This window comes from Mesocricetus auratus, unplaced genomic scaffold, assembly GCF_017639785.1.
Source record: "Mesocricetus auratus isolate SY011 unplaced genomic scaffold, BCM_Maur_2.0 Super-Scaffold_100691, whole genome shotgun sequence".
NCBI lineage: Eukaryota > Metazoa > Chordata > Mammalia > Rodentia > Cricetidae > Mesocricetus > Mesocricetus auratus.
The window spans coordinates 17,675,397-17,698,537 of NW_024429267.1; the positions used below are offsets into that span (position 1 = coordinate 17,675,397).

The 23,141-nt window shown below is 45.4% G+C and overlaps 1 protein-coding gene and 1 long non-coding RNA gene across 3 annotated transcripts; both read left to right on the top strand.

The window, feature by feature from the left end:
* The first annotated feature begins 1,836 nt into the window (after positions 1-1,836).
* On the top strand, positions 1,837-13,564 carry LOC110341553 (glutathione S-transferase A2-like). 2 transcript variants are annotated; one of them, XM_040739742.1, is made up of 7 exons: positions 1,837-1,963; positions 5,292-5,399; positions 7,653-7,704; positions 8,497-8,629; positions 10,676-10,817; positions 12,441-12,572; positions 13,416-13,564. In XM_040739742.1, the coding sequence occupies exons 2-7, from the start codon at positions 5,313-5,315 to the stop codon at positions 13,539-13,541; spliced, it is 672 nt and encodes a 223-aa protein (XP_040595676.1). In that variant the 5' UTR covers positions 1,837-1,963; positions 5,292-5,312; the 3' UTR covers positions 13,542-13,564. The 2 variants fall into 2 exon arrangements, with proteins under 2 accessions (XP_040595676.1, XP_040595677.1); XM_040739743.1 differs by lacking the exon at positions 5,292-5,399 and having other exon boundaries at positions 1,941-1,963.
* Positions 13,565-13,600: 36 nt separating this feature from the next.
* LOC121137578 lies at positions 13,601-16,280 on the top strand. The gene is made up of 2 exons (XR_005874873.1): positions 13,601-13,638; positions 15,992-16,280. It is a non-coding gene; the product is annotated as an uncharacterized LOC121137578 (long non-coding RNA).
* The last annotated feature ends 6,861 nt before the right edge of the window (positions 16,281-23,141 follow it).

The window sequence follows — 23,141 nt, forward strand, 5'->3', positions numbered from 1 at the left end:
AGACTAAGCAACAATGTTGCACAAAGGAAACACAGTTCCTCAAGAGCATTTCAGACAGAGCACACAGCGGCCTTGGGACTGATAACTCCAGTATCTTCTGCAGGGAAAGCCAAGTTCCCAGGAACCAAAACCTTAGCTCCTTGGAGACCCAGGCCTCATTCCCAGATTGGCCTTACCAAGGCCACTCCTAGACAAGGTCAAAGAAAGCCTTGGAATGATTGCCTCTTAACAAGGCCCCAGACATGCTCCAAAAGTCCTGGCTGACACTCTTCAAAGGCAAGAACTCTTAAGAGGCAAAGAGAGACTGCCTCAGAGAGAGGCGACACAGGAGTGTTGGTGTCCACATTAACTGTCACACTGGGGAAGAGAATTTGGGGGTCTATACCTTTGAACTTCTCTTTTCCATGGTGGTCTTTACCCCAGGTGTTGGTTAAAAACAAACTTTACATCCCAGCTGTACCCCCAGCCCCACAAACTTTCCTAGAGCCCAGGTTATTTGAAAGAACATATTTGAAGGACGCATTCCATTCCTACTGAAGATAAACTACAGGATTTGCATCAAGGATGGAGGGGCGTAGGTCCAGCTGAAGGAATGATGGGTGCAGGGCCTGGGCTGCAGAGAAAGGCCAAAATGCAGGCAGGCTAGAAGCACAGGGGCTCATCATGATCCCAGGGAAATGGCACAGGACAGGCAGCAGCCCAGGGCTTCCTTCCTGTCAGCCAGGGACAATAGTTTTAAGGCGACAGTGGCCCTCAGCAGCTCTCCTGAGTCAGCCCTTGCCGTGCTCTTGACATCTCCCAGGTCTGTCTAACAAGTCTCCACATTGCTCTCCGGGGACACTCGCCTTCCCCACAGGTTCTGTGTCTTAAGACAGATGCCATGGTGTTATAGGATACTAGCCAGCTTCATTAGATACAGTAAGCAGTGGGCAGTGTGACCTGTATTTCAACTGAGCCTTAGATTTGAGACAATGTATGAAGAAACTATCTTCCCCATTCCCCTCCACTCCCTACCCCCTCAAAGGACTGACCCTGCCCCCCTGAATATGGGTGTCAGTGAGGAGGTCTAGGCAATCTATGGGGCCTTGAGCAGTAGATCAGTATTTATCCCTGGTGTACAAATGGACTTCAGGTACCCCTCCCACAATGAGGGATGCTCTCTCAGCCTGGACTCTTGGCGGAGGGCCTAGGCCCTGCCCTGAACGAAATAACAGACTCTGGAGATCCCCCATGGAGGGTCTCACCCTCCCTGGGGAACAGAGTGGGGATTGGGTAGGGGCTTGGAGGGAGCTGGGGGGGCAGGGGAGGAGGTGAGGGAGAGGGAGCTGGGATTGACATGTGATGCAACGTGTTTCTAATTTAAATAAAAAATAACTAAAAAAAATAGAAAAAGAAACTCTTCCCCCTAAGTTGGAAGTGTAAAGCCACATTTTGTTATTATAATAACAGCTATAGCTGAGGGTTGTGTGGGTTGACTCAGGTAAGGTAAGCCATAGTACTTAAGGTTCTCATGGAAAGATTAAAAAGAAGAAGAAAAGAAAACAAAGGTTCTCACTCCGTTTTTCCTTCTTCTTTCTTCATTCTTCCTTTCCACCCCTCCACCCCATCTATGTGAGTGTATGTTTTTGTGTGTATGCGGAAGAGAGATAGACGGACGCTGAGTTCCTACAGAGCTGTTTATGGAAGTATGTGTGAAGGCTATTTACAGGACTGCAGGAAACACATTACAGGACTCCAGATCTCCAGGGAGGGGTGGGGCCTCGTAGGTTCCTCCCCTGATTTGTAAGGTTTAGTCTAGCAAGAAACTCTGGAAACTTGAGCTCTGTGGGAGTCCGTGGGAGTGGCTGTACCCTGTTGGTCCCCACCCCCTTGGTAAGAAAGGTCATCTTATTAAAGTGGCTTCCACACCCATCTGGACTGGAGTTGAGGAGCTGAGGAGAGAAGAAGCCTGGACTCTCACTAGGTCAGTTCTCTCTTTATAACCTGTGTAACTTGTTCCAATGTCTGCATCACTGGGAAACAGCTTTTCAGTGCTGTATTTAGCATGTGCTAATTAATGGTACATAGTAACTGCCTTTCTTATGTAATTTCCTCTTATGTGATAGTATACTTTGATCTGATTCACTGCCAATTACCATTGTTTTTATCTGCATTTGGTTCTGGTTCATATGAATGATTTTGTGATTGAACATTGAGTAGCAAGCTGTTTCTCCTCCTCTTTTCCTTCTGTCTTTCTGTCCTTCCTCTGTCTGTCTCTCTCTCCTCCATTCCTCCTTCCCCTTTTCTCCCTCCTTCCTCTGCCCTGGTCTGCAATCTTCCCTTCTCTTCCTTCCCTCTTCTCCTGCTCCTCTTTTTTCTCCTTCTGCTTCTCTGTGTTCCCTCCTCCTTCCTCCTTCAGTGTCACTGAGCAGAAGGTGGAGTTTAGCATATTTGCAAGGGAATCTCATTGCATGGATTTAGGATAATGAGGAGTAAACCTGGATTGTCCTCCCAGGCACCCCAAAGATCAATAGTGTTCTTCCTCTCACTTGAGAATTTAAATTCACCCAGCCTCTCCCTGGCCACTCTCCCGAAGCACTTCCCCAATTTGGTTTTCTACTGAATTTTTTTCTGCCATATGGATTCCCATTGCTTTGATAATTCTGTCCAAAGGACAGAAGAGCAGGTTTCATGCTTAGGATTTGTTACTTTATTTAATTACCCAAGGCAACCTCTGTTATTAAATGGTAAGCCTGTAAAAGCAAATGGAAAGAAAAGGGTACCGAACCATTGAGCCCTGGGAGATCTGAGGACTGTGGCCTGAACCTGTCATCCTATACCAGGGAGAAGGCTGTCTACTCATTTCCTCCGTGATCACAGATGTGTGTATGAGGGAAGGAATGGGAGGCCAGAAAACAGCTTAAAATTTGTAAGAAGACATGGCAGGAAGAAATCATTCTGTGGAAGGAGGTTGAACACAAACTCTGACACTAAGCAGTTAGGAGGCTAATCCTCTGCTAAGTTTAAGCGTTCTTCGGGAACATGGAGAAGGCTAGTGGACTCTGTGTGCAGCTCTAAAACTATGAGGTTAAAGACAGCCAAACATCAGCATAGATGTCATTTATAAGGTACCTGTCACTGAGAAGGCTGCAAGGTAATATTTTCAGTGATGTTGTGGAATGTCTACATACAAGGAGGAAATATGAAAGCCTCAGCATCTCTGAGTCCCTTTGAAGTCCCCAGTACTGAAGTTGCCCAGGGAAAACCAGAGTTCACGGAGAAAACAAAGAAAAGCAAAAGAAAGACAAAAAAAAAATCAGGTCCAGAGCCAAAGGGAATTGACACTTGACATTTTGTGGTTCCAGAGGAATTTTCTATTTGGCTCCTCTCGTTTGTGCGTCTCAAACAGCTTAGATTCTCTTTGCCTAAAAATGCTAAATGTTCTCACCAAAAGATGTTTCTTGTCACAACTCTTGAAAAAAAAAAAAAAAACAACGAAGGCCAGCAAGATAGTTCAAGGCAAGGGTGCTGATGGTCAAGGCTGACGGACTGAGGTAAACCTGGAACATGGTGACAAGGAAGAACTGATTTCAAGTTGCTTTCTGTCCTCTCTGTGTACTTAGTGTCCAGCATGTGCCTACACACACAGACACGCCAATAAATAAGTAAATGATAAACACAACTGTCCATAAATATTTAACTGAAACTATCCCTCTAAGTCTGAATGATTGAACTCATACTGGCTTTTTAGGGAGTTTTTAAGTTCCTTTTTTTTCTGGTTTTTCTAGACAGGGTTTCTTTGTAGCTTTGGAGCCTATCCTAGAACTCCATCTATAGAGCAGGCTGCCCTTGAGTCATAGAGATCCTCCTGCCTCTGTCTCCCAAGTGCTTGGATTAAAGGTGTGTACCACCACTTCCTGGCAATTCTTGTAAATTTTGCTTTCACACCCCTGATAGGGTCTCCCTGACTCTACTGCTGGTGATTGTGTTAGAGCAGTTGTCTCAGCAGAGGGGAACATGCCCCCTAAAGGGCATTTGGCAAGATCTAGATGTGTTTTGGCTTGTCTTGACTAAGGTTAGAAGGGATGTAACAGTTTCTTGGAGGCTACTTAGTTAATAAACTACATTGCCCAGGATAGCTTCACAGAACCAAAGAATCACTTGGATCAAATCAACAGTGTAGGGTAGCCTTGAAACAGAGCAACTGAGAACAGCCAGTAACACTCAATTCTTACATCTTGTGCCAACCCTGAGTGCCAAGTCACGTGCAGATGCACAAGAATTTAACTACATTTAAAGTCTTACTCCCAAGTACTTACATTTTCCACTCAAGAAACACACATAGGGAGCTGTAGGAATGGTGGTTTCGAGCACACGTTGCTCTCTCAAAGGACAGGAGATCAGTTCCCAATATTCTTACTTGGCTGCTCAGAGCAATGTAATTCCAGCTCTAGAGAATCTGATGACCTCTCTGGCAATTGTAATCACTGCACCTATGCACACTAACACTGCCCACACACCCCCACACACACACTTAAAAATGAAAATACAACCTCTTTTAAAAGACAGACTCTGAAATTTCCTATCATATCACTACCCATGACCCATGATGTTGACTTTACAGTCACTGAAGAGCAAGGACCCAGCATGTTGTGCCACTGTGCAAGAAGTAAGCTCAGGGTTTCCTCATCATGTCCTTTATGCTCGTCTCTCTCTCCTGTAAACCTGCAGCAGGGATGGCTCCTCACCGATAAGCCTTGTGGTGATTGGATGGCGTTCAAATGAGCCACTGCCCACTAAGTGGTGGGCTCCAAAGGCAGTTACTTCCTGTGATATTGTTAACTCATCAGCGTCTCTCCTTCTGAGCCATAGAACAGCATCCAGTCTAGCAGGGGAAACAGAACTGCGACCACGAGATGAGCCCTTCCCCTGTGGGGAGAACGAGGGTTTGTCACAGCCAGGGAGACTCGAAGCTATCAAAAGCCTCTGAACTGAGCAGCCCAGGAGTGAAGGACTGGGGAGGACTTTGTCTCATCCCCTCCATGGTGCCTCTGCTTTCCAAAGCCCCCAGGTCCTTCTTCACTGTGGGATCTGGGCTGCTCAGGCTGTGCTCTCAAGGTGAAGGCCAGCTGAGACCTGTTTGGTGCAAGCGCAGGTTGGTGGTCACTGATGGGGGAGAAATTAGCCCATAGGACCTTTCTGGCTCCCTGCAAGCCGTCCATGAAGGCAGACTACACTTCTCTAGTGTTGCATTGCTAAGCACATCCCAAAGCAGTCTCCCTGGGGCTGATGTCTCTGCTTCTCATCCACAGCAGTGAGACACAGTTGCAGCCATGTCCTCGAAGCCCGTGCTTCACTATGTCAATGCTCGAGGCAAAATGGAGTGCATCAGGTGGCTCCTGGCTGCAGCAGGGGTGGAGGTAGGTTGTGCACTGCTCTTCTGGACTGGACCTAAAGTGAGTTTAAAATTCATCTAAGCTGAGAGACTCCACACCAGAAAGTAAAGTATATCAGAAAAGCTAAAACTTTAAAATATACACCACAAATGAGAGGCCTGACACAGAAGATAATAACAAACCGCCTGTCACAGCACAGTAATCAGTTTGTAGAGACTGTCAAATACTAGGTTCAGGGATAGTCAGACGGGCTTTTGTGCTGCCCTCTAGAGGAGTCACTGGGAAAAACACTTCCTGCTCACACCAGGGCTGCTCAGGGGTTGGCATTTCCTGAGAAGAAGTCGGGGAGGCTACCTGAGATCTTGCCCTCCTCAGACAGGAGCACAATGGGAGGGTTAAAGGAAGAAGTGGTGTCCTGTGAAGGCTGCTTTGGTGTCTTCCCTCGGTGTCAAAGCAACGTATTTACCTCAGCCATAGAATCACACCTCCATTCCTAAACGAATAGGGCTTCAGCTGGATCCTTCCTGAATGAAGGAGAGCATAAGAACCAACACACTCTAGTGCCAGCCCAGGAGGATTGCTCTCTATAAATGAATAATTGGGTGCAAGTGTCTAGATGCAAGCTTTGTGTCTCAGAGATATGTTCTAAGCCGCTGGACTGCTGATTCAGCACAGGGAGAGGAGGTGAGGCGTCTGCACAGAAGCTTCCCTCTTCTGTGTCCCAGAGTGACTGAGAAGGCAGTGGACAGAGGCTATGAGAGACCCTGGCTCAAACCTTCCAGACTCAGCAAGCCCACAGCCTAGTCATTGACATCATCACCTTCACACCAACCACCCCATCATAGTTCAACCACCCTCTGTGATGGCTGTCACCACTTCCTGCACCTCTCTGAATTCTGTGCGAGTTGTTGAGACTCATCATTTCAGTGCCTACCAGTGCTATCCATGGGCTTACAGAACTACCTGCAAACTGCCTCACTGAGCAAGGCTGAAGCTGATTTTCAACCTTTCATAATTAAAAAGTTTCTTTAAACTGTGAAAGGGAAGAGTAGTTATTACTCTAGAGGGCTGGTGACATGGTAGGGTGACTGAAGATTAAGTCACATGGGTTCATATCCCAGGAACCCATGTAAGAGACCAAAGTGGATGGTCACTGGGTGTGTGCACCCTCACACAAAAACATGTAAAACTCATACATAAAACAAATAAATATTTTTAGAAAACCACTAGCCCCAGGATATAAGCAACTTTGATGTGGGATTAAAATAAATGGCTGTTCAGAGTACCTAAGGCACATGCAAACAACCTACCATGTTTCCCAGCACCCACATATCACAATTAATAAATATCCATAATTCCACCTTCAGGGGAATCTCGAAATGATGGCCTCTGACCTCCAAGACGGATGTGTTCACATATATAAGACCACACACAGACACACATACACTCATACAAAAAGACACACAATTAAAATTAGTAAAACTAAATCCTGAAGTAAAGAAACCAAGTTGATCACAGGGACCATGACAAGTGTCATGATGGAGACACAGAAACTTCTATTCTGTTCTCATTGGAGTTAACAGGCTTTCGTGAGAGTCCAAAACCTCAGTTTCCCAGTGCTGGTCCTCCAGTGACTGACTCCCTTCTTAGAACTTCAGCATGATATAGCGGGGTCAGGAGCAGGAACACTACAAGAATGGCCTTCTTAGAACTTCAGCATGATATAGCGGGGTCAGGAGGCAGGAACACTACAAGAATGGCCTTCTTAGAACTTCAGCATGATATAGCGGGGTCAGGAGGCAGGAACACTACAAGAATGGCCTTCTTAGAACTTCAGCATGATATAGCGGGGTCAGGAGGCAGGAACACTACAAGAATGGCCAGCTTTCTTGTCATCAACACCCTTTTGCGGATGGATCTAATCTGAACTCACAAGTGGCCATGATCAGACTCCTTTGTAACTACTCAAAGTTTATTTTGAAAGGTTTATTTATCTAATATGTAAACAGTTTTCAGTCTGCATGTATGCCTGCAGGCCAGAGAAGGGCACCAGATCTCATTGCAGATGGCTGTGAGCCACCATGGGGTTTCTGGGAATTGAAGTCAAGGCTTCTTAAGACCAGCTAGTGTTCTTAACCACTGAACCATCTCTCCAGTCCCTCTACTAGAGGTTTTAATTTCTGTAGATGCACTGCCAGATAGAGACCACTCAAGGTGTAAGGTCTACAATGATACAGAACAAGCTAATGAGTATGCATTTATCTTTTCTGCTTCCAGTTTGAAGAAAAGTTTATAGAAACTTCTGAAGATTTGGAAAAGTTGAGAAAAGGTAACACTGAGAATCTCTGTGTTCTCAATGAGGTTTACCAGACGGTGGTGTTGGTGGGCAGTGGGTGAGTGATGTGATGTAGGTGGCAGGGCTCCTTGAGTGACATGAAAATGGAAACAGTAATAAAAGTGGGATGCAGATTTCTCCAAGACTGTCTGGTGACTTGTGAACATTTTCTCACCTTTTCTGCACCATAGTGAGCTACCTCAACCAGGCTCACTAAGATTCATTTATTCATTCAGTGCTTCACCCACAATGTCCAACACCCACACAAGTACATGACTATTGATTAAATCATCAATGTAAAACAGCTGAGATGATTTTCTTAAGCGTTTTCATTATAGCTACAGAGGAGTTACTATCCCCCAACAAATACGGGCTTGAGGAACTCACAGTGGCTCACTACATATGAACCTGTCACACAGCACCTTAATGTCACAAACATGATTGGGCTTCCAAACTCCCTACTTATCTCTGTTTGTATGATGGCTCTCTGCTCTCCCTCCTCCCCTTCCAAATATATCCAGGGACATATATTGAACACATAAGCATGCATGAGAGATATAATATGTATATGGATAGGACAAAGATGAATGAGAGAAGCTATTAAGCCAACAGAGGTGGGGTGAGACAAAGAAGAAACAGAAGCGAAATGAATTAGGATTTTATTTTAGAGAATGACAACCAATCATTATCTTCCTTTGCATGATCAGAAATTTCAGTGCAATTTTTCTGGTCCTGGGAAGTGAGATTTGGACACCTCACAAACCATTCTCCTTTCTTCTTTCAAAGATGGGAAGTTGATGTTTGAGCAAGTGCCCATGGTGGAGATTGACGGGATGACGTTGGTACAGACCAGAGCCATTCTCAACTACATTGCCACCAAATATGACCTCTCTGGGAAGGACATGAAAGAGAGAGCCCTGTACGGTATATTTCCTGTTATTACTCTAAGGGGAAACAAAGGAAGGACTTGGGTTCCTCCACAAATGAGCAAGAGAGTGGCAGGGTTTGTGTATAGGAGGGGGCTGGTTATGGGTATAAACACACAAGGATGGAAGAGTCCGTGGAGGAGAGGGAAGAGCAAATGGGGTGGGTTCAGATGAGTGTGACTATATAATGTAGAGCATGATGCTGCCAGCACAGCTCAGAGACAGAGTTGCAAACAAGGGCCCTGAGCTTGGTGGAATCATGACACCAGGTGCTCAAGGCTTCAGTGACTGGACCCCAGCCAACAGCTTAGGACAAAGGACACAGGGCTTGAGGCTAGAGGAGGAGTCCTAGGGAAGGAAGGGTGAAGGAGCTGCTTCCCACATCCAGGAACAGGAATAGTGCAGAGCAATGCCCTGAATTTCCACCCAGTTCTATGAACTGGTCAACTCAATGAGGCTTAGAGAGACCTGCTCCCAGGGACCAGGGTTGGCTGAAGCATCTAATTCAGGGCTAAAGCAGCCAGGCTGACTGAACTACCCCTGCTGGGACCCACTCTGCTTGACAAATCCTTCATTCATAAACCACTGTGTGGGAGTATTGCTCAAAAGCTAAATGTGGTGTTAGCCAGCAGCACTGGTGTGGGAACCATATATCCATGGGAAACAGAGACTCAGCTGTACTAGTGCTTGCATTGAAACTCTCCTAGCTGCAACATTTATCAATTCCCCATGGTGGATTCAGCCGAGATATTCAGTAACAGATGAGAGAGGAGCACAGCGTATACTTTCAGCCACAGAAATGTGTGCAGTGTTGAGGGAAGCAAAGGTGAAGTGTGGGCATCGCATTATGTAAGTGAGCAGACACCAGAACACGTGTTCATGCTTCATTTCATACGAAATCTTCCTGTCCTCTGCATGGATGAGAAGGAAGTGGATCAGTCCTCCTGCAGCAGCTGCCACAGTGGCAGGATTGGGGGTTCGAGGGGAGTGAGGATCAAACTCTCCCAACACTGGAGGATGTTAACGTTGTTAGACTGCTACAGATGCATTGAGACAGAATACTACCTTCTCAGGGGCCAACAATAGCAGTGTGTAAAACTGAGGCAAGGAAACTCTTTCCCAAAAGCACTGTATGAAATGCAGTGTAGAACACTGGAATGCATGTGATGTGATTCAAATGAATAGAGAAATAGACAAGCCTTGACAAATGTTCACAAGGTCAGAATCCAGCAGCAGTGTGAGCTGATTATACAGATGTCCTTTGTGAGAAATGAGTGGAGATCTGTAGCACTGACCAAGAATGACTCTGGGCCATGCAGCAGATATGTGAGAGGCACAGAGACCCAACTGGTGGCTTGACCATGGGCTCTGTGTTGAGCTTCCATGAGAGGCAACTTGCTACCTCTAGAATCTCAACACAGTTGTTGAGAAGAAGCCACAGCAGGGGGAGACAGAGAGAGACAGAGAAACAGAGACAGAGACAGAGACAGAAACAGACTGAGAGGCAGAGAGACAAAGACGCACCGACAGAGAGAAACCGAAACAGAGGGACACAGAGGCAGACTGACAATAAACACAGAGAGACAAACAAAAGATACACACAAAGGGAGAGAGAGAGAGAGAAAGAGAGAGAGAGAGAGAGAGAGAGAGAGACAGAGAGAGAGAGAGAGAGAGAGAGAGAGAGAGAGAGAGAGAGAGAGAGAGAGAGAGCCTCCCTGCTATGGAGTTGATGATTATCATCTTGGATGCTACCAAGTTTATCATGACTACATATGACTACATCTTAGATGGGCCAGATATGGTCTTTGTGCTTTGGATGGGTCATGTGTGTGTAACAGAAATTCTGAAAGTCTTCCCACTTGGAAAGGATGTTCTAGGGATAAAGTTAATATATCTGTTAAACATACAAGATAATGACCCAATAGAGGTGAATAAGCTCGTAACCATATTTTAGTGAAAATTTCTCAGGTTTTTAGATTAAAATGTAAAATCATTAATACCTTGAAATTCTTGACCATTTGGATGATTTTGTTTTTCAGAATTGACATGTATACAGAGGGTATTATAGATCTGGGTGACATGATCATGCAACTGGTACTATGTCCCCCAGATGAGAAACAAGCCAAGATTTCCTTGATAAAAGACAGGACCAAAAACCGTTACTTGCCTGCCTTTGAAAAAGTAAGTAGGCTCTTTGAAGTCTGGGAACATTGAGTTCCAAGGACAAGAGATAGGCAGAGGCTCAAGAGAAAGGCCACTGCAGCACTGACACTCCCCGAGCCTCCCTGTGCAGCTCCCTGTCTGTCAGGGCACTGTATAAAAATGGCCTGTGTTGGAGCACTACATGGTCATGCCACTCAGGTGGTCCACATTCAACAGGGTTCATGGCTACAACCAGAACTTGATCTGTGGAAGGCTGACTCATACCAGAGATGGACCTAGATCTTGCAGAGCACAGTGGGCTTCAGTTCCAGAGCAAACTGAAGAAAGTGACAGATGGAGAAATATTCTGTCACATCATACAAGGGGCCCAGAGAGTGACTGGCTGTCAGGAGAATATGATAGTACTTCAAAGATGGAGGAGAAGTTCCTGAACAAGGACAGTGATGGAGGGTGGAGGGAAGGAGGTTGATAAAGAGATGTTAAGGAAAACTGACCAGCAGGAAGTGGAGTCACAGATGCCACTTGGGAGGAGAGACATGCACACTCAGCATATGAGGATGTGTCAGCGTAGATGAGGAGCCTCTCTCAGTCAGGGCTTCTCTTTGGAGGTAGATCAAGAACAGTTCAGAACTACTTGAACTTCTGTCAAGTAAATGTAAGAACGAAGCTATGATCCTAGCGGAAAAGACACCCTACACAGTCCTGAGAGTATCTGACTTTGACCCCAGGTACAAAGCATCACCTTAGTCTTCATTCACCCAGGGAAAGTTCACTCACTGCTGCCTCTGCTCTATGGAAACAGTGAGGGTATTAGGAGCCATCAGATCCTGACACAGCCCTCTGGAGTCAAGGACACAGTGTCCAGTGTTCACAGCTTAAATCATCTCTGGTATGAAATTCATAAACTCCATGTACAACATGAACTATGTACTGAGCACATTTGATGCTTTTGTATTTTTGGTTTTCTTTTAAAAAAAAAAGACAGGGTCTCTCTATTATGTAGCTCTGACTCTCCTGGAATTCTCTATGGGGCCTCGGTCTCAAAGAGATCCACCTGCCTCAGCTTCTTGAAGGCTGGGATGAAATGTGTGTGCCACTACGCCTGACTTTCTTTTGTTTTTGAATGTGGTAACTATATTGTTTCTCTCTAGACATGTATAGAGTAAAAGGTGACCACAGAGCCTTTTAATTGTTCTTTACTTGAAGCTCCTTTTGGTTATCTGTGATTTTCATATTGCTGGAGTATTTAACTATGTGCCTTATGACTGTAACTAAGACAGTGTTATTATTCAATCTTCAAAAACTAGCAATGTTGAAGCAAATGTTAAATACATATGTAGCCACCACTCAGATAGCAAGATTAGCACCATATGGTATTGGTTTTATCGTGCGCCACCTTCATGAGGGTGGATGGTGTAAAGGCCATAGGAATGTGGCAATAACAGAAAAGGGTCAGGCGAGCTTTAAGGAGGAGCTTTCTTGCCCGACTTCTCCCTCTGCCTCTTGCACCACAGGTCTAGAGAAATGTCTGCAGTTGTATGCCTGCCAAGCAGAGGCGGAGCGACACCTTGGGAGACGTGGGGACAGTTAGTGGCTCCAGTGCAACTCTGACTTCATCATCTTTCTCCTTTGATTTTGCAGGTGTTGAAGAGTCATGGACAAGACTACCTTGTTGGCAACAGGCTGAGCAGGGTGGACATTCACCTGCTGGAACTTCTCCTCTATGTTGAAGAGATTGACTCCAGTCTTCTGGCCCCTTTCCCTCTGCTGCAGGTGAGATCACGTCAGAGAGGCAGCCACACACACACACACACACACACACACACACACACACACACACACACACGCACGCACGCACACGCGCACACACACACACACACACACACACCTCTGAGAATAAAATGTTGGCCTGTGGGCTGCTGAGGTCCCATTTGGGCCTCCAAACTGAGCTATAAAGACCCTGGTTTTAGGCATGAAGGTAATCTTTTGCTGTATGGAGATTGCAGGCTGGTACCCCAAGGAGAATATTCCCCTTCTGCACTGAGACAGACTCAGGACTGTTTTTTGCAGGCTGCTTCTGGCCTTCGTCTCCCGTCTCATGTCCTGTCTGTGCACTCTCTGTGTGAGCAGGTGTCTGTCATCTCATCCCCATCCTCAGCTCTGACTTCTCAGCACTCTGTTTCCCTCTCCACAGCTCCCACCATGCTGTCTCCCACCCCAGGGACCCCATCCCTACCCCCATTGTGACAACCGGCTGTGAGTCGTTCCTGGTTAGACTTTGATATTTCTGTCCCCATTTCCAACTCAGAGCTTCGTGTCTTCAGTTTTCTTTGGTAGTCTCTCCTTTCACACCTGAGAGACTCAGTGCTCTGTGCTCTGCCCCACAAAACCGGATCTACATGGTGTGTCCTGAGGAGAAGGTGTTGATGTCACAGGAGGTCTTAAGGGAGGTTATGCTGACCCATGGTTTCTAGCTCATGGTTTTGTCATTCTCTCTGTGTCTACACTGGAGCTGTGACAAGGATGCAGGTGGTCGTGTTCTGGGAGGGGCTCAGATTTTTTTGGACTGTCCACACAAGCGGCTCTGACTCTCAGGCTGTGTTTTCTGGATTACAGGCCCTGAAGAGCAGACTCAGCAGCCTGCCCAATGTGAAGAAGTTCCTACAGCCTGGCAGCCAGAGAAAGCCTCCCACTGATGAGAAAACAATTGAAAAGGCAAGGAAGGTTTTCAAGTTTAAATAAAGCTGAATTGATGGAGGCCATAATACTAGTTTCTGATTTTATTTCATTTTTTTTTTTGTAAAAGTGAGAAGCAACTGTGGATCCTGGCTATTGTGAGGTAATAAGCATGAACAAATGATATATGCATTTCATTGTGTTCAACATGTTGAGCTGGTATTGCAGGCATCACATTCAAAGAGGAAGGCAAACAATCACCACTACAAACAAAAGCAAAGCTTGTAAAAAAACGAGAAAAGAAAAGCTAAATAAGAACACTAGCAAAGGAAAAGGAGTAATTAACATCAATGTAGAATAAACCAAAAAGTTTAAAACTAAAGTTAATTAAACGGAAGAAATGAAAAGAAATATGGAAAAAAAGAAGAAAATTTTGTTTTAAAAAAGACACTGCAAGTTTGGTGAACACACATTAGGTATCTAGTGAAAGATTTTTTTCAAGGAAAAATTAATGAAGAAAAAACAAACATTTTAAAATAGTGAGAGAGTCTGGAGAGCGGCTCAGAAGTGGAGAGCACTGGTTGCTCATGCAGAGGACCAGGTTAGACCCCAGCATCTACATGACATCTCACAAGCATCTGTCACCCCAGCTCCATAGGACCCTAGGTCCTCCTCTGACCTCTGTGACACGGGACACCCATGATACGTACACATGCATGTTGACAAAACACCTCAACACATAAAATAAAAATTAAAAATATTTTAATAGTAAAAATAAAAGAGAGGGAAATACATATTCAAGCAAAATAACAGTAACAGAAAATGTCTCTGAAAAATTTCTGTCTTTAGCTAGGTGTGGTGACATATGCCTTTAATTCCAGCAGTTGGGAAGCAGAGCTACATGGATCTCTGTGAGTTTGAGGTCAGCCTGGTCTCTGTAGTGAGTTCCAGTACAGTCAGACCTATACAATAGTGATGTCCTTTCTCATAAAATGCAAAACAATACTGTGTCCTTGCCCCCACTGGTGTCTCCTGACTTCATCCTTCCATTTAACATCAAACCTCCAGGCCCAGTCCTGTCCTGCACAACTTCTGTTGAGGGCTAGCCTGGTGGGTCTACCTAATCCTACTTTCTGCATACCCTTCCCCTTCCTCAGATCTAGCCTGGGCTCCACACCCATCACCCTGGTATATTCTGGTCATCGACCTCCAACTCAGGCCAGGATGCACATCTTGCACACAAATCATCCCCTCCCCCGGCTGTGGGAGGCACAGTGGTCCTTGTGCTCACAGAGACGCAGGAGGGGAACTAGGAATGTTAAATATGCAAGGTTGTCCATTCAAAGACAGAGCCGTACTACATTTTTTCCTTGTAACTATATAGGTGTGGTTTCCCTCCAAAATCCACATATTAGGTTGAAAGATAACACCTAAAATTCACATAGAACCACAAAGCAAACCTGAACAAGAATAGATAGATAGATAGACAGATAGACAGATATAGATATATATCTCAAAAATCAAATCAAGAAAGCAAATCACCCAATTAAAAATGGCCTGTGGGTCTGAACAAAGAATTATCAAAAGAAATAAAAATGACTAAGAAATATGTTTTTTAAAAATTTTTCCTTTGCTCGTAGCAATTAGGGAAATAAAAATTAAACCAATTTTAAGGTTTAATCTTTCCCCCATTCCCAATTGCTAGGCACAACAAAAAACTGACAGCAAATGCAGATGAGGGTGTGGGGAAAGGGAAACCTTTCTCGCCAGTGCTGGGATTGCAGGCCAGTGAAGCCACTCTGGAAATCAGGGCGGAGAATGCCCAAAACAACAAAAATTAAATCTGCATTGGATTTAGCCACACCACTATTGACCATGTACCTGCCCTGAAAGACTCAACATTGTACTCTACAGACATTTACTCAAGTCATGTCTATTGCCACTTTATGCACAACAGCTAGGAAATGGAAACAACGAAAACGTCTTTCAACATACACACTGTACAATGCTGTTCAGCTATGAGAAAATAATGAAATCATGGATGAAACAGGAAGATATTTGAGTGAGGTCATCTAGACCCAGATAGGCAACACCACACCTACTCGCTCATCTGGGGTTCCTAATTCCAAATCTTCAGGTGTGAATACACAGCCTGGAGTAATCTAAGAAATGACAAAATTTTAGAAAGACCATGGGGGAGCGCCAGAGTGGAGACTAGCAAGATACAAATGGCATGAAAGGGAAGACGGGGAGAAGGAGGGGGATATATGTGGAGGGGTGGGGGACACAATATATAAGGAATGGGAGGGAAAAACCAAATCACTAAGAATGTGTGAAAATGTCATAAGGAATTCCATTGGTTTATATTTACATGCTATTACAAACATGTGCAGGCTAGTTTTATGTCAGTTTGACAAATCTAGGAAGAGGGAACCTCAAATGACAAAATATCGCCCCTAGAATGGCTTGTAAGCACATCTGTAGTGCATTTTCCTAATTAGTAATCGATGTAAAAGGGCCCCCAGCCCACCGTAAGTGGGGCTACCTTCCGGAAGATGGTTCTCAGGTGCGTGAGGAACCCGACTGAAGAAGCCTGAGGAGCAAGCCAGCAATCAGCAATTCTCCATGGCCTCTGCTTCAGCTCCTGCCTCCAGGCTGCAGTCTTTAGTTCCTATCCTGACTTGCTGGTGAACAGCAAGTACTGGTGAAGGTGTCACAAGATAACTCACTGGGAAAAGGCATCATACGTATGTGCACACTTACATGCAAATAAATAAGTGTAAAATAAAATGGCTGGTGACCTCATTGACTGCTGGTGACATGTAACTTTGTACAGCTGCTGTGAAAAACATCGTAGAAGGTCCTCCCAAAACAGAAAATAATACCACATTAGTGCATTCCTGGGTATATACCTAAAGCCTCCAGGTGTGTGACCACAGAGGTAACTGCATCTCCATGATTCACGACAGTGGGAATTGGAAACAGCCTAGAGGAAGATCAGCAGATAAAGATCTATGGGATGCATACACAATGGAATTTCATGCACCATCAAAGAAAAATGAAATAGTGGCATTTTCATGAAAATAGAAGGGACTGGAAGTCATTACATTAGGTGGAATTAGCGAGACTCTGAGTGAGAAATGCCCTAGAATTCCTCTTATGTAAAGGTGTGTGTGTGTGTGTTTGTGTGTGTGTATTCATGTTTGTTGGTCACACAATAGAAAGAAGATTATGAGAGAAGAGAGGGTCATGGAAGGGAAGAGAAAAGTCGAACTGCCACGCCAAACTCACCTGGGGAAGCAAGGGCTTCCCTTAGCTGGAGGGGAGAGGATGATGGGGTAAGAGAGCAATGAATGATGCATGCATTTGAAGACATCCTGATGGAACCCATTACTTTCTGTGATAACCTAAAAATTTCAAAATTAGATTCCACTCACAATTTAAAGAGTAATAAGGAAATAAGCTCAAAGTTGTGACTTTGACAGTGCTGTGACTGCTTTAACAAAAAGCAGTTATAACTATTGCATGTTCACTATGATAAAAGGCAAGATAGTAAGAGCCTTGTTCGGCCACTCACTGTTATGTGACCCTGGAGAAGGCGTACAGCTCCTACTGTATCTGAGGACCAAGGGAATGACCAGGAAGCTGTGCCATTGGGGTTGTTTAGAACTCTGAAATTCAGAAAAGTAAGCTCCTAAATGTTAGCAAAAACACTCAGAGAACTAGTTACTCAAATAGTTTTCTTTTATTTTTGAGATTATAATGTAATTATATCATTTTCCCCTTCCAAGCCCTCAAAGGCATCCTCCGTGCTCTTTCAAATTCATAGCCTTTTCTCACTAACTGTTCTTACAGCCTGTGCATACACATGTATAGCTATCTGTTCTTTAAAACTATATCACTTTGCTTTGCATCTGAAAGCAGGGCCATCCTACATTGGCCAGGATGACTGAGAATTCAAGGTCTGCCTGTCTCTCCCTTCCAGGTCCCAGGATTGAAGCCATCACTCCCGACCTAAGACTCTACCATTTAAGAGAAGGTAATGTAGTCATGATTTAGCAACCAAGAATGCAGTCTATTTGTATTATACATTTTGGCTTCTTAACTATGCACAGTTTACTTTTGACATGCTAAGCCCTGCATTAAGTAACTCCAGACCACTCAACCTGCCTCTCTCTGTTCAAAGTGCCTGTCAAGTCTGCTCCCTCCACCCAGGCTCTAGATTTTACACACACACACACACACACACACACACACACACACACACACACACACACACACCCGCGGTCACTGGGGCTTGACCATCAGTTATCCTCATCTGTCCCTGGACTGTCCCGCTCCACATCCCATTGCCATTTTCTCAGGAGCAAGCTTATTATTCTCTTATAACTCTCACCTCTCCATTTCCAGCCCATGCTCCTCCCCACCCCACCCCACCCCCCAAAAAAAATAAACCAAGCCTAGGATTTCCTACCCTGGGGGATCTATTCTGCTTACTATGTGTGGGGGGGGCAAATCCCACGATCATATCCCTTAAGCATCTTCACGTAAAATCTCCTTCTCAGTCTAACTCAGCTTCTAGAAAGCTGGGCCTGAAACTTCACTGCTTCTGCTGGGATGCAGGTCCAGGTGAAAGCCTCAACTCCAGCAGAGGGCATACAAGGCTCTTCCAGAAAAAATTCACACACACCCTAATTTTCATGGGAAACCCAAAGGACTATATAAAGATGTATTTTACCTCTTCATTTCACCTGATAAAGATTAAGCTGGGGAGTGATGGCCCTTGCCTTTAATTCCAGCACTCGGGAGCCAGAAGTAAGCAGATCTCTTGAGTTCAAGGCCAGCCTGGTTTACAAAGCAAGTTCCAGGACAGCCAGAGCTACAGAGAGAAAGCTCTTCTCGAAAAACAAACAAAAGAGAGTGAGAGTGACAGAGGAGAGAGAGTGAGGTGAGAGATGAGAGAGGGAGGGAGGGAGAGAGGGAGGGAGGGAAAGAGGGAGGGAGGGAAAGAGGGAGGGAGGGAAAGAGGGAGGGAGAGAGAGAGAACTTGGAGCCAAATGCACCTTTTATTTATTATCAAACCATTAGAAATCCATTTAAGAACAGGGCATTGCAATAATGAAAACCTGGATACAGTTAAAAACATTGGTAAAACTCCACACCCTTTCCCACCCCTCTTGGCACAAACAGTTCTGGAGCTTGCTGTCCTTGTCTCCGGGCTAGCCGGCGTTTTCCCAGCAAGGCTCCTGTCCGTGTTGAAGGCATCTGGACAGCCCTCCACCTTAAATGAAGTGTCTCGAAGCCCACCACACAGGACTTTGCAGGCCCCTGGCCCAAGCTCTGGCTAAAAAGAAAGCAGCTGGTCAGGAGCACGCTTGCAGAGGTGTTTTTACAGGGGTAATTGTGGACTTGGGCCTGCACCAGAGTCTTCTGGAGGGTTGCTAAGTTTCGCCTCTCCAATTTCTGGTTCTGTGGTAGTGAAGAAGGTGCCTGAGTGGATTAAGAGTTTTAACCAATGCCTGGGTGACCCTGATGCTGCTGCGCCTCAGACTCACGATCAGGTGAAGCTAAGCAATGGGCCAGGCAGAGATTTGACAAATTACACCCCTCTAGAGAGCATCTACTTAGGGACCCAGTTCCACACCTGGAAAGCACAGACAAGATCTTCTCTATGTGCATCAAATGCACAGCTCCCTTAACCAGCTGCAGCTGGCTGGTCCTAGGCTGAAAGACCTAGAGACTGTTAGATTGATGGGGTGGTGGTTTTCAGAACTCTCTGCCCCCGGCCTTCAGATGATGGAACTAGCTAGAGGGAATACAAACGGTGGGAAAAACTACCTTTTTAGACCCCCGAAAATAAAATGCCCTCTACTGGGATACATGAAGCCATTTACCTCGATTTCGTTTGCTCCGGAGATTGTAAGCTAGCGACACAATGAGAACCATTGCAAAATTCCTTAAATTTTCCACTCCGTGAATATACAGGACCACGCCACTTGTGTCAATTCTAACTATTATATTAACCATGTAGGTATCCTCGAAGTCCACCATCAATTCATTCTTCAATCCTGGGAAGGGAAGAGGATGCTCAGCCAGCAGCAGCAGCCCCAATCAATCCCCAGGAAGACAGCGGGTTAAGATGGGAGAAGTAATTCTAGGCCCCCAAGGAAAGGGACACTTCTGTGGGGCCCACCTAGACTTCGCTGACATCTTGTCTACCTTTCTAAGAGATGCTGGATCAGGGACCCACTGGGCCAGGGAATTTGGTAGCAATTACCAGACTGTGTTCAGCTGGATACAAGCTCCCATCATGCTCACCAAACAATCCCTTGAAGACCCACAACTCCAGGTGGACGGGCAGAAAGGCCACATGGGCATCGAAAGCTGGAGCTAGCCTGTGGAGATCATAAAAGGCCCTGAAATGTGTGTGAAAACCAGACAGCTTCCTTGCTCTGAAAGGAAGGGGCTTCAGAAGGTCCTGTCTGGCCCCACCTTCTTCTAAATGGTGCCTTCTGCCCTCTCCTTCCCATGCCTCCTCCCCTCAACACACCTATGGTCCCGGGCTCACTGGGTTATTGGTCAGTTTCTCATTTCTTTTCTTTCAGTCACTGCCCATTTACATTTGTTCCTGCATCTAAGATCCCTACAACACTACTCAATGCTCCAAAGTCTGGACATTGGCAAGGAGCCTTCTGCTGATGAATCAACCTTTTAGGGCTCTCTCTGACCAGGAACACCACATGCCAAGAATCTAGAGTCAGGGGAGGCTGCTGTCAACGGAACCCACACCTGCTCAGAGGATTCCCTTATCCCCAAAGGCTCCATAGTTTCATAGAGGTCCATCTCCACCTCCCGCATAATCTGTCCTGCAGTCCCAACGTTACACCTAACCTCAAGGGTCATACATTGAAGATCCTGGACACAGACCTCAGGTCTATTATGGTGAAATCCATGCAGCTAGATGTTGGCTGAAATCTAGATTGCCCAGGCGAGAAACCCTGAGGTGAAGGAACCTGTACGTGGGCTCAAGGCCTGAGTAGAGGCGCGAATGCAGGATTCTCTCTACTTGGGCATTCTAAATGCCCTGAGACAGCAGACACCTGGAGGAAGCCAATCAGCTTTCTCACAGGTGGATACCTCCCTGGCCTCCCTCTCCAGCCAAGCACACTCAACCCTACTTCTCTCTGTCCTGTGCGGCTGCTCTCTTGTGTCTTCCTGCCCACTCGGATCCAGGCTTCTCTTGTGTCTCTGACCACACCTGCTCGTGGTTGGTAGCCTGCCAGAGCAGAATGGGGTCTGTGAGTGATGGGGGGCCAGATCCAATCCTGATGCTTTGGAATCACCCTACCTTTTAGTCTGCTTCAGGCCCACCAGCCTCCAACACACCTATCGGAGCAAATACATTGGCACACCTGTGACTGTATTGCGCTCAAGTATCTGAGATACTCATGCGGGGGATGTTGTAGTCCCTGACATAGGACTGTGAATCCTGACATTAGCAGGAGACTTAAGTGTTGTCAGAACTCTTTCAAGCTGGAAGCTGTCAGGGAGGCGGTATGCAGAATACTGTCTGCTGAACCTTGGGTACAGTCCTGATTTGACCAGTTCCATGTGTGATCTTAGGCATTACTTTAGGAAACATGCGTTTTAGAGATCGAAAAGAAAATAAGAATTAGGGTGGCAAAGGGTGATCAAGAGTTGGAGCTAGGCATGAGTTACTGCTGAATTCCTTTTTGTTAGTGTCTCAGGACGGGGCTTTCTCTTTGGCCTAGGCATACTCAAACCTCATACCATGCGTGTGTACATGTATGTGAGTGTGTGTGTGTGTGTGTGTGTGTGTGTGTGTGCACGCATGCTGGTGTTGGAGCATATTTGTGGAGGTGAGGGGACAACTTATTGAGTTGGTTCTCTCATTCCAGCTTTAGTGAATCCCAGGGATCCACCTCAGGTCATCAGGACTGTGTGAAAAGTGCCTTACACACTGAGCCATCCCACTGGCCCTATAATAATCTTTTTTTTTTAAAGACAGATTTATTTTTATATGTGTGAGTGTTTGACTGCTACTTTGTGTACCACATACTCCCTGCAGTATGCAGGGAGGCCAGAAGAGGGCATCAGAGTCCCTTCTCCATGGAGATACAGGCAGTTTTGACTAGCTGCTGGGAACTTTAATCCAGTCCTCTGCAAGAGCATAAGTATTTTTAACCCCAGAGCCATCTCTCTACCCCTTATTAAAGCTATTTTAAGAAACAGCCTTCTTGAACTGAGACACAGACTTTCTCCATCCCTTTTTATTGTATTCCTTTTTCTTTTTTTCTTTTTTCTTTTTTTTTTTTTTGCTGCCAGAGAGTCAACCTAGAGCCTCATGTGATGCTGGACCCCGACCCCAAACCACATTTTCAAAGACTAGATGCTCTCCCACAGTTCTTGACACTGCATGGATGTGCAGGTCTAGCACCGCTGTTAAGGGTGCAGATCCAGGCCAAATTGTCTTCAGGAGTCTTTGGGGTCTGTCATTTGCTATATATTGCCGGCCTCTGTGTCTCACCGAACACCCTTCAGCCATCAGGCGAAGCCCTTGGGTGGCATCAACAGACCTCTAATTTCAAGAACTCAAAACCTAATATTGTCATCAGTTAATACTTATTTTTCTAGCAGAGTCTGTTTCGCTGCAGCTGCCTACCTGTTGTTCCTGCCAATTTATTTGAAAAAGTAAAAAGCCTTGAATGAAGAATTTCAGTTGTTCTGCGATTACAAAAATTCACATAACCCTTTCCATGTCAGAGCACGTTATTTGGGCAACCCAAATCCACGTAAGTGGGCCAAAGTAATTTATTCTGCATCGGCACTATTTGAAGTGGATAAGTTTAGCACTAGTGACTTTATCACTTGAGTCACCTGCTTTTCTTTGTGGAAGGAACGTGAATAATTTCACAGGCATTTGACCTAAGCAATTTTCGTTTGTGTTTGTTTTTCAAGACAGGGTTTCTCTGTAGCTGTGGAGCCTGTCCTGGAACTTGCTTTATAGACCAGGCTGGCCTCAAACTCACAGAGATTCTCCTGAGTGCTGGAACTAAAGATGTGTGCCACCAACCCCTGGCTGACCTAAGAAATTTTGGCTTTCTTTGAAACTAAAAGTGCATGAATAATTGGCCCAGATATACCATTATGATGTAACACTTCAAGATCACTATAAATTTTAAGACATTTTTGTAAGCCTTCATTCGAGTTTGTTTGTTTGTTTGTTTGTTTCACTTTTTGAGACGGTTTCTCTATAGCTTTGGAGGCGGAGGCTGTCCTGGAACTCACTTTGTAGACCTGGTTGGCCTCAAACTCACAGAGATCCGCCTGCCTCTACCTCCAAGTACTGGGATTAAAGGGGTGTGTCACCACTGCCCTGCCAGTTTAATGTCACTTACATAGATCTTTGATAAGGATTTCCTTCCAAAATAGGCTTAAAATGTTATTTCATTTGTATAACAATCAAATCATGATTAACATTAAAAAATACATGTTTTCTTTTCCAAAATTGTTAATATAAAAATGTTGGTGCTGAGCCGGGCGGTGGTGGTGCACGCCTTTAATCCCAGGACTCGGGAGGCAGAGGCAGGCGGATCTCTGTGAGTTCGAGGCCGGGCTGGACCAATAGCCTCCAAAACAATACAG

Bases quoted from the DNA above. Each gene is read 5' to 3' on its own strand.
- LOC110341553 (XM_040739742.1), top strand. From the start codon at position 5,313: ATGTCCTCGAAGCCCGTGCTTCACTATGTCAATGCTCGAGGCAAAATG. The intron at 7,705-8,496 runs GTAACACTGAGA...CTTCTTTCAAAG, and splicing joins TTTGGAAAAGTTGAGAAAAG to ATGGGAAGTTGATGTTTGAG. The intron at 10,818-12,440 runs GTAAGTAGGCTC...TTGATTTTGCAG, and splicing joins ACTTGCCTGCCTTTGAAAAA to GTGTTGAAGAGTCATGGACA.